This window comes from Apus apus, chromosome 24 (genome assembly GCF_020740795.1).
Source record: "Apus apus isolate bApuApu2 chromosome 24, bApuApu2.pri.cur, whole genome shotgun sequence".
Taxonomy (NCBI): Eukaryota; Metazoa; Chordata; class Aves; order Apodiformes; family Apodidae; genus Apus; species Apus apus.
Genome location: NC_067305.1, coordinates 2,016,621 through 2,027,528, shown reverse-complemented (window position 1 = coordinate 2,027,528; position 10,908 = coordinate 2,016,621). Strand labels below are relative to the sequence as shown.

At 59.1% G+C, this 10,908-nt stretch overlaps 1 protein-coding gene across 2 annotated transcripts in view; it reads left to right on the top strand.

Moving 5' to 3' along the window:
* MKNK2 (MAPK interacting serine/threonine kinase 2) overlaps positions 1-7,726 on the top strand; it is a 14,600-nt gene extending 6,874 nt beyond the window's left edge. The window contains exons 10-14 of one of the 2 annotated variants that reach the window (XM_051639618.1): positions 1,219-1,314; positions 2,927-3,121; positions 3,238-3,402; positions 3,509-3,552; positions 3,843-7,726. In XM_051639618.1, coding sequence (XP_051495578.1) covers positions 1,219-1,314; positions 2,927-3,121; positions 3,238-3,402; positions 3,509-3,552; positions 3,843-4,110 — 768 coding nt within the window. In that variant the 3' untranslated portion in view covers positions 4,111-7,726. The remainder of the gene's footprint in view (positions 1-1,218; positions 1,315-2,926; positions 3,122-3,237; positions 3,403-3,508; positions 3,553-3,842) is intronic. The other variant, XM_051639617.1, reaches the window with a different exon arrangement.
* Positions 7,727-10,908: the final 3,182 nt, after the last annotated feature.

Below are 10,908 nucleotides of genomic sequence, written 5' to 3'. Positions count from 1 at the left end.
TGTTTGAGAAGATGAGAGGAGGTGAGCGTTGGTACCAGTGTGGAGGGGAAGCCGGGGTGGTGGGACCCCTGCCATGAGCCCCCCAACTCTCCTCTCCTCTGGCTGCAGGCTCCATCCTGACCCACATCCACCGCAGACGCCACTTCAACGAGCTGGAGGCCAGCATGGTGGTGCAGGATATCGCCAGTGCCCTGCACTTCTTGCACAACAAAGGTGAGCTGGGATGCCCTGGGGTGTCACCGTCCCCCCCATCCCCCAGGGGGGCTCCTGCCTCCCCCCATCCTGCCCAGGGGACAGGGCTGGCCCTTGGGCAGGCAGGGTCAGGCCCAGCAGCATCACGAGGCTCTTGGTGGTGCTGAGCCTGTTCCTCCGGTTCGCCCGGGACCCGGGGCCAATTTTTTGGTGGTGATTTGGGTCAGGGAGGGCGGGATCCTGGTGCCACCCGTGGAGCTCTTGCCAGGGAGGTCTGAGAGGTGGGGGGGGGAGAGCAGGGATTGGGAGGGGTATTTGTGGGGGGTGGATGGGATTTTTGCCCTCATCGTTTCTTCTCCCCCCTCCCCCCCCAGGAATCGCACACAGGGATCTGAAACCAGAAATATTCTGTGCGAGAGCCCTGACCAGGTGAGTGGGTGCAGCTGGGTGGGGGTCCCCACGGGGGATGCTGCTGGGTAGGGGGGCATATGGGGGTGTTGTGCTGGGGGGGGCACACAGGGGTGCTGTGCAGGGGGGGGCCCCCCAGGGAGGATGCTGCTGGGTGGGGGGGCACATGGGGGTGTTGTGCTGGGGGGGGGCACACAGGGGTGCTGTGCAGGGGGGGGCCCCCCAGGGAGGCTGCTGCTGGGTGGGGGGGCACATGGGGGTGTTGTGCTGGGGGGGGCACACGGGTGCTGTGCAAGGGGGGCCCCCCATGGGGGATGCTGCTGGGTAGGGGGGCATATGGGGGTGCTGTGCTGGGGGGGGGCACACGGGTGCTGTGCAGGGGGGGCCCCCCAGGGGGGATGCTGCTGGGTGGGGGGGCACATGGGGGTGTTGTGCTGGGGGGGGCACACGGGTGCTGTGCAGGGGGGGCCCCCCAGGGGGGATGCTGCTGCCACTGCAGCACATATTGTGGTGTGTGGAACATGAAACCAGCCAGCACTCCTGAGCAGCTGCGGGGTGAAAGCAGGGCTGAGGGTGCTGGGGGGGTCACCGGCTGCTCTTTTACCCCCCCCACCCCAGGTCTCCCCAGTGAAAATCTGTGACTTCGACCTGGGAAGCGGCATCAAACTCAACGGCGATTGCTCCCCCATTTCCACCCCGGAGCTGCTCACACCGGTGAGTGTGCAAACCCTGGGGAAAAGGGGGGGCGGGGTTGACCGTGGCGGGGGTGGGGGGGGGCCCCCCCTTCCGGCTGCCCCCCAGGTTTTGGGGATGGGGGTGCATGCTGCCCCCCACCCTGCTCATCACTCCCATCTCTGCTGCTGCTGTTGCTCCCCGCCCTGGGGGCGAGATGCGGTTTCATAATGCAGGGGAGGGGGGCTGGGTGGTTGGGGGGGGCTGGGCGGTGTGGGGGGGGGCTGGCGCAGAGCCCGGGGGGGGGGCCGGGCGGTGCAGGGAGAGGAAGGAGAAAGAGGGGGGGTCTGGCTCAGAGCCCAGGGGGGCTGGCTCAGAGCCCGGGCTGCCATGAGCCTTAGCAACAGCCGGCCCGGGCGGTGCGGGGAGAAGTGGGTCAGGGCTGGGGGGGCCTCTGGGGGGTGCCCACCGTGATTTCCCTCGGTGGTGGGTGGGAAGAGGTTGGGGGCCCCCCCCCTCAGCTGCGGGATGCTGTTTGCATGTGATGCAGACCCTGCCGGGTGGACACCTCGAAGGTTTTTGGGGTGAACCCACCATATTGCAAGGAGCCATCCCACCCCCCCGGGGGAGATGCTGAGCCTGCCCCCCCCCTAAAGTCCCACTCCTCTTATCACCTGCAGGAGGGCTTCCCCCCCCCCATGCAGGGTGTTGCCCTGTACCCCGGTGTTTTTGGGGTGCTCACGTGCTGGGGAGGGCAGAGCCTGGTTGATACGGGGTGCATGACAGCAGAGGTGGGGGCCAGAACATTCCAGGTCCCCCTTGCTCCTCCACATTTACCCTCCCCCTGGGGCAGGGGCTGAATGTCTGGGGTGTCCCGAGTTTCCCCGTTCTCAGCAACAGGGGGGGGGTGGCTGCCCTGGTCCCTGCAGGGTTAAAACCCTTCTGCAGGGAGGTGGTTGGGGTTTTGTTTTCTGCGGTGGCATCAGCTGCTGGGGCTGGTGAGTGGTTAGGAGGCCCCTCGTTAGGTTAGGGGTGATTATCTGCTGGCTGCAGCTTGTTTCTGCCCTGGTCACGAGGCCCGTGTGGGCTGCGGGTCACGTGCCGTGGAAAGCCCCAGAGCCCCGGGAGCGACGGGGGGAACCGGGAACGGGGTGTCTGGGGCTGCCTGGGGCTGCCAGCGGCTCCTGACGCTGCTCCGGAGGCTGCTCCCGCTCCCGCCGCCGTTCCCAGCCCAGCAGCCCGTCCTGCTCCGGGCAGGGGAACAGGCCCAGCCGGCTCATCCTGCCCCTGCCCCGCGGCCGCTCCCCAGTGACGGGGCAGGCGCCGAGCAGGTTGGGTGGCGGGGGTGCCCAGCAGGGGGTTGCACCCCTTGAGGCTTTTTTTTTTATTGGTTTTGGGGTAGCAGCCCCTGCCCCTCCCCCCGATTTCTCCATCGTGGGGTGAGCCCAGAGGGGCAGGTCAGTGGTGTCCCCTGTGTGATGGGGTGAGGACAGGGTGGTCAGCCCTGCCGGGAGCACACCCAGCTGTGTCCGCACCCTCAATTCAGGGGGTGCAGCTCTGCCCCAGGGCCCCCCTGAGCCAGCACAGCTCTGCCCCGTTGTCCCGTGTCCCCCCCCTTCATACCCCCTGGGGCTCACCCCGCCTCTCCCCGCAGTGCGGCTCTGCCGAGTACATGGCCCCAGAGGTGGTGGAAGCCTTCAACGAGGAGGCCTCCATCTACGACAAGCGCTGCGACCTGTGGAGCTTGGGAGTCATCCTGTACATCCTGCTGAGCGGGTACCCCCCCTTCGTGGGGCACTGCGGCTCCGACTGCGGCTGGGACCGGGGCGAGGCCTGTCACACCTGCCAGGTGCATGGTTGGGGGGGGGGGGGACACCCCCAAAACCCAGCCCTGGTTTGGCAGCACCGCCCCTGGATCAGCCCCTCTTTATTTTGTCTGTCTCTCCCCTCCCCTGCTCGGCGCAGAACATGCTCTTTGAAAGCATCCAGGAGGGGAAATACGAGTTTCCCGACAAGGACTGGGCGCACATCTCCTTTGGAGCCAAAGATCTCATTTCCAAACTGCTGGTGAGAGATGCCAAGAAGCGGCTCAGTGCAGCCCAGGTCCTGGAGCACCCCTGGGTGCAGGGGGTGAGTGCTGCTGCCCCCCTCTGCTCCCCAAAGCCGGGGGTTGGGGGGACCCCCACCCCCACCCCCCACGGGGTGCCTGGTTCTGACCTGCTGCGTTTCGTTGCAGTGCGCCCCGGATAACACCCTGCCAACCCCCATCATCCTGCAGAGGTGGGTGCAGGGGGGCTTTGGGATGGGGGGTGGGGGGACATGTCTCATCCCCCCACACACACACCTCCCAAGATCTTGGCTCCTCTCCATTCTTGCTGCTTTCTGGGGGCTCTGCTGCAGCTCTCACTGACTGGGCAGTGATTGCAGGATATGATTTGGCTTCAAGCCACGTTTTTTGGTGCGTGACTGGTCCAGAGTGGCATGCAAGGGGGGAGAGGCACCCTGATACTTGACCCCAACCTCCCTCCAGCCCCCCCCCCCACATCCTGAGCCCCTGCCTTGCCCTGCAGGAACAGCAGTGCCAAAGAGCTCACCTCCTTTGCCGCCGAGGCCATCGCTGTCAATCGCCAGCTGACGCGGCACGACGAGGATGAGGAGGAGGAGGCGGAGGAGGAAGCACGACCCATCATCATCAAAGCTACCTCACGGGCCATGCAGCTCTCCCCCCCCTCTGAGTCCAAGCTGGCCAAGCGACGGCAGAAGAACAGCCTGGCCAAGGCAGTGGCCGCCGGGCAGCACCTGGTGGCCCCGCTGGTCTTGGTGGCCGACCAAGCCTGAGCTGTGCCCCGCAGACCTGCTGTACCCCATGTCCCCCCTCCTCCTCCTTCTTCCTTTCTTTCTTCCCTCCCCCCCCCATCCCTATCACCCCCACCATTTCTGGCTAGTGACAAGATCAGGACTCGTCCCTGTGGCTGGTTTCCAAGGTTTTGCTGATCTTGTAGGTCTGGGGGTGGGAGGGTTTGTTTCAGATGTTGGTTTTTTTTTTTCCCCCTTTTTTTTTTTAAGGTATTAAATCAAGCGTGAGGTTGCTTCACCCAGGGCACACTCAAGGACATCTGACAGACACACAGACTTTTGTTTCTTGGTTTCTCCTCTGACATTTCCCCCCCCCTCCCCTTCCCCGACACCAAAGGACTCTTTGTATCCGCGGCTGCTTTGACGATTTCAGCTCATTTCATACTGTGAACAAAAGACCCTCGGTCGCGTTTTCAACAACGGGAGTCGCGTTTTAACCTCGTCCCTCCCCTCAGAGCTGCAGGTCTCTCTCTGATGTTGGGGTAGATCCCTCAAAACCCTCTTTTTTTTTTTTTTTTGGGGGGGGGAGGAGTCTGGGAGCCCCTCCGTCCCATGCTTGGGGGTGTCCCCATCCCTGCTCCAGGGGGGTGCAGTGGGTCTTGTGCAGGGAACCGCTGGGGAGAAATGATGCCAGCGAGGGAGCAGTGCCCTGACCCACCAAGCCACCCTCTCTCCTCAGCATCCTCCTTCCAGAATAAGCTATTCACCCCCTTTTTTTTCATTACATTTTTTCACCCCCCCCCCCGTTTTTTTTTTTTAATTGTTTGTTTTAAACTGCTAGCTGTGCTTCTCTACAGGGCACGGAGAAATGTCTTCCTCTCCTCCCACGTCTCTGGCCGGCGGCTCCCCCAGGGGTAAGCTCAGAACCAGGGGGGCTGCAACAGGCGTCTGGGGCCAGGTCGGGTGTTGCACCCCTGTTTTTGGAGGGGGGGGGGCTCACTGGTGAGGGCCCTTGTGGAGGCATAAGGGGTATGAGGTTCCCCAGGGTGGCCAGAGCAGCCAAAAAAAATACCACCCCCCTGGGAATTGCGGGGTGCTCTGTGGAAAGAGAGGACCCCTGGTAAAGAGCTGGAAGGTGTGGTGACCTAGTGTGGCTTTGGGCTGGCCCTGAGGCTGCTGTGGTGGGAGATCTGGGGGTGCAAAAGGTGCCCAGTGCCCTGGGGGTGCTGGTGGGTCAGTGGCCGGGCTGGTGGCAGCCCCCAAGGACCCAGGGCATGGAGCAGCAGCCTGGGATGTGGGGCCAGAGGGTTTGGGGTTGGGCAGCAGTGCCTGGGCAGTGCAGGGTCTGTCAGGTGGCTGGGGAGACCTGGGCACGTGTGTTCATGTGTGTTTGTGCATGTGTGTGCGTGGAGTTGCCCTTTCCCCGGAGCTTGCTTTGGGGAAGGATGGAGATGCAGGTGTGGGAAGGCTTTGGGATGCTGCATCGGGACGAGGCCCTTGGCTGGTCTCTGGGGCTGGATCCATCCGTCCGGGCGAGCGGTGCCCGTGCTTGGAGCTGGGCTGGGGTCCAGCACCTCCAAACCCCTCATGCACCAAGTGGAGCAATAAACCTGTGCTCCCCACCCCCCAGCTGGGCCTGCTGGCTTCCCTGTGTCCCACGGGAGGGAGGGAGGGTGCCCCCTTCATTAGCCATCTCCTCTCCCTTCCAACCCAATGCTTTGAGCTTTATCTTTGGAAGAAGCAGCCTCAGCCCCTCGTGTGCACAGGTGATGACTTTGGGAGCTTGCTTTGAGCTGGGGAAGAGACTTCCCCAGGTCTTCAGCTGAAGACAGTCACTGTCTCCGAAAGAGAAAGTTCTCCTTTTTATTTTAAGACTGCTGACAGCAATACTATGCAATATGTGTTGTTTTTTTTGTTTCAGGGAGGTGTGTGTGAGTTATCTCGGGAGATGATGATCTCGGGTGTTGATGGAGTGTGGGGTAGGGACTGTCTTTTCTTGCCCTTCCTGGCCCTTCTGCCAAGTGGTATCAGCAGGCTGGCGAGGGCAGCCTCTCCCCCCCACCCCAAAACCACCTCACACTTGCCATCTGCCCTCTCCCCTGGGTGCCCCTGCTCTCACCACACCAGGTGGGAGGTGGTATGAGGACAACCCCCTCTCCATGTAGGCACCAGGACAGCACGGAGAGGCCTCCTTTAAAGGCGAAAGCAAAACAAAATCCATCTTGATTGTACATTGTTATTTTTATAGCTTACTTTGTTTTATCAGTTGTAGATAATTCCTTGTTGTCTTATATTAAGAAATACTTGAATGATGTACAGTACGCGATGCCTTGAGCTGGTGTTGTGAAAGCTGTTGTCACTGCTGCACGCCGCAGCCCTTTTTAGAAAACAAAATCATGGGAAGGGGATGGCAGGGGGATATATGTCTGATTAATTGTTTGGGTCCCCGTGGCTTTTGTTGGCAAGTAGATTTTTGTCTTTCCCCCCCCCCCCTTCCCACTCGTAAGACCGGTCTCTTTTGTATAAATACACACTCTGAAGGGCCGGCGCGTGGCTTGGGTGACCTGTGGGTGCTGGAGCTCGTCCCTGAGGGCACTTTGATGCTGGGCAACCTCAGCCAGGGCTGCCCACAGACCCTGTGGGTATTGGCATCGAGGGGATGGAGGTGCCAGGCAGCATCTGAGCTCATGGTTGGTTGCTTTGCCCAGGCTGGGCTCACGTTCCAGCTCGGGGGGTTTGGTTTGACCGTGGACCCGGGCGCTCCACGGGGTGGGGGGGACCCAGGGTGGGTGGGGGGCTCCCCCAGCTCTGGGTGCAGCGTGCGTGGTGGGGGCTGTGTGTTTATGAAGGATCCTTCAATGCCTTTAGAGCTGGGGGACTGACTCCAAGCACCTCAAGCCCTTGAGGCGTGTCGGGCACCCGTGGGTGCCTCCGCAGTGATGCTCCTGCCAGGGCTGGACATCCCCTCCCAGAGTGGTTTCCAGACAGATGCTCCCTGACCTGCAGTCCAGCACCAGCCAACCCCCTCTTGCCAACCCCCTCCTTCCTCCTCTTCCTCTTTTAAAGCCTTTCCCCCTCATAGAGCATCTGTCTTGGAAACCAACTTCAAAAAGATTTTATTATGATGATGATTTTTTTTTTTAAGGCTGGAAATTTTAAGTGTTTTTTTGGCTTCCTCTCCTTCCCCCCCACCCTTCCTTTGGCCAACTAACTCGACTTAGAACTGGTTAGAAATGTTTACTGTGAAGCTAACTTTTTTTTTTTAATTTAAAAAAAAAAAAAAGAAAAAATCAAACCAGGAGAAACTTTCTCCACTTTACAATTGTTGAAGAGACTGCCAAAGCTGGTTTGACAAGGGTCACGTTAATGCACTGTTGGTTTGTACAAGGGCAGCTTCCACTTGGGGGCTGGTTGGAAAACAACAACAACAAAAAAAAGAAACAGAAAAGACAAAAAAACAACACACACAAAAAATTAAAAAAAAAGAAAAAAAGAAAAAAAAAGAGAAAAGGAAAAAGAAAAACCACAAAAACAAGCACTTTACTGTATGTACCAGGTGAGCTGATACAGCTGAACTGAAGTTTTTTCCTTTATAACAATTGTTGATGCCAGAATTTTGTATTCTGTTTTGTAAGAATTTAATAAAAATGCATTGAGAGCTGTGTGGTTGGTGTGTGGCTGGGGTAGCGTGGGGCCCTTGCCATGATTGTCCTTCCCAAGCTCCACCAGCTCCTTCTCTACCCCTGGCTAGTCCTGAGGGCTCTGGGAGGGTGGCCAAGGGCCAGGCAGGGCTGCAAGTGCCAGGTTTGGATGCCAGGAATTTCACTGGCAGTGGCTCCAGGGCCTGACTTGCTTTCCCCAGTGGGGTGGTGTGATCCACTGGAGCCCCAAACAGGGGCTGGAGGTCATGGTGCAGCAACCAGCAGGGTGGAGCCTGCCTGCTGCTTGTCACCCCCTCTCCTTTCCCTGCATGTGCCACCCATGGCTCTGGGATCTTCCTGCCAAACCTGACCTTGCTTCCAGGGATTGCACGATACCCTTTTCCTCTGGAGCTCCATGGAGAGTTCCCAGCTCACACAAGCTGGGCCTGTGCCCCCTTTGCTTGACAACCATCCAACACAGTGGAATTGCCTGTTCCTGAGCTTCTCAAAGGGGTTTCTTGCAGCCTGACCTTGCCTGCACCTGAGCCTTGAAGAGCAGATTCCCAGGGGATTCTGCAAAGTACCTCACTCAGAAGTCCAGGGAAGGAATTCTGCTCTCCTTCTTTCTCAATACAGGGACCATTTTGACTTCAGCGGTTCCATCATGACTGTGGCCAAGTCCATCCCATCTCCCAACAGTCCTCCATTCCTAGCTGACAAATTGAAAAGGGCATCTTTTCCTACCTGGCTCCCTGCAAGAAGGTCTCTTCCCACAGACTACAGGAATTTCCCAGACCTGCTGCTCACAGCACTGTGGTGTTCCCAGCTGGTGTGGGGGAAGTGGAAATCCCCTGGAAGGACAAGGGCTCCTGACCCAGAGGTAGAATGGTGAAGGTTGGAAGGGACCTTAAAGATCAGCAGGTTCCAACCTCCCTGCCATGAGCAGGGCCCCCTGCCCATGTGTGATCTCTCCCTGTGGCCTGCAGAGGAGCTCCTGGGGTCTCCATCCCAGCAGGGGGGTTGGGAGCAGCCCCTGCTCCAACATCTGCTTTGTTTTCCACCCCCTCCTCCTGCCCCAGAGGCTCAACCAGCCCCTGGGGACTGTCAGGGCTCCCCCCCAACACCCTCTCCCTGCCCCACAGAGCGACCCCCACCCCTGGCCCTGCCCACCCCCTCCCCAGCCTGTGCCCTCCAGCCCAGCCCCAGGCCTGGGGCTCCTGCCACCAAGGCCCCTGAGCCCAGGGATGTCCCAGCTCTGGGGAGGGACCGAGGCCTCCAGACAAGGGCACTGGCACCCACAGCCCTGGAGAGACACCCGGAGGGGCCAGGGGCTCCCCAGCCCCCCCCTTCACTCTTTGCTGGGAGCTGGGGAGGCTGTTGGAGGGATGGAACACTGGGAGCCCCCACATTCCATCCTGGGAGCCCCCACATTGTGTCTTGGGAGCCCCCACATTCTGTCCTGGGAGCCACCAGAGAGACCTTGGCAACCAACAAACAGTCAGAAGGACCATGGTACACAGACCCCCTGCGTGGCCCCCGGGGCCCCCCAGCACCCCAGTTCCTTTAGGCTTTTGTGATCCCCAAAACCTTCTACCCACAAGGTAGGGACTGATCCTGACCCCACAGCCTGGGGAGGGATCTAGTGGCATGAGTGGAGGTGACACCAGCTCCTGTCTCTCTTTCAGCCCCCACCAACCTGTACCCCCTGCCCGGGCAGGCACAGCCCTTCCCTGCAGCCTGGGCACCCCCGGGCTGGGGGGCACCCCAGGGACTGCCAGTGCCCCAGTTCCAACAGGTTTTTGTGCTCCCAAAAAACTTCTACCACCACAGTAGAAACCAACCCCCCCCCCAACCCAGGGACTCTCCTGGGGCACAAGGTGACCCCTGGCCATGGCTCCTGTCTCTCTGTCAGCCTTAGCCAACCTCCCAAGACCCTCAGGAGATGATTGAGAGGCCTCCTGCCATAACATCTGCCAGGTCCTTTGGTGCTCTGGGATGAATCCTACCAGGCCCCATGGACTTGTGAACATTCAGCCCATACAGCTGGTCCCTGACAATTTTGGTGTCCACAAATGGAAAAAAATCACTGTTCCTGCAGTTGTGATCCTCCAACTCTGAGAGGATCTTGCTCTTGTGGTTTTATGAGAGACAGGCAAAAAACCAAAAGCATTGAATCCCCCACTTATTCTCCATCCCCATCAGTCAGGTGACCATCATCAACAAGTGTGGCTCCAATGTTTTCTTTCTAAAGTGTTTTCTTTTCCCAAGGTTTTCTTTCTTTTCTCATGGCCTAACCTGCAGACAATCTACCTGCCAAGATGCTGGGGGGATCCCAGGATGATGGTGTCAAAGGGAGCTTTGCTCCAGAAGCTGGTTTAGGTTTAAATCTGTACCATTTCTTCTCGTGGTCCTTCTCCCCCACTCCTGTCCCTGCCTTCACAGGTGTCTGGTAGTTGGAGACGGTTTCAGGGCATGTGTGGAGAAGGGCAGCTCTGAAAATAAACCAAGGCTGGGTTAAAATAACCTGTGCCACTCTGGTGCTTGAGTATCAGCCCAAAATAGGCTCTCCTGCTGGGCTAAGGGGATATAAATAAGTCTGTGGTGATTTGCACTGGAGAAAATGCTGTCCATGCTGGTCCAGTGGCACTGGGAGAGTGAAGAGACCACTGCAGAGCCACTGGGGGGGGGTGGCATGAGTGATGCAAGGGGTCAGTCAGGCTCTGGGTGATGTGGTGGCTTGGGTCTCCCGTTCACAGGATTTAATTGAGCCATCAGGGCATGATGGTGTGTGGGTGGCTGGTGGGGTCGTGCCTGGGTCCAGTACAGGGCAGCAGGGAGGGTGGGCAAGCAGGCAGGTGAAGTGTCCTCAGCATTTTGAGGCTCAGCCTGGCTACAGGGGTGACAGGAGAGCAGCCCAACGATTAACCACCGTTCTGATTCACTGTCTGCTCCCAACACACCCTGGAGGCAGGACCACGCGTTGCCTCAGCCCCAGACTGGTGTTCTAAGCAGCCTGTGAGCCCCAAAAACCACCCTGGGCACGCGGAGAGGAAGGTGTGAAGGGCTGGTTTGGATTAGAAAAATGTTTCATGTTTCCTTCTTGATTTTTTTTCAAATGCTTTACAGGACAGGGCAGAGAAGGAAAGAACCACCGTGTATTTTGCAGTGAATCACCATTTCCAACCAGGCAACCAAAACA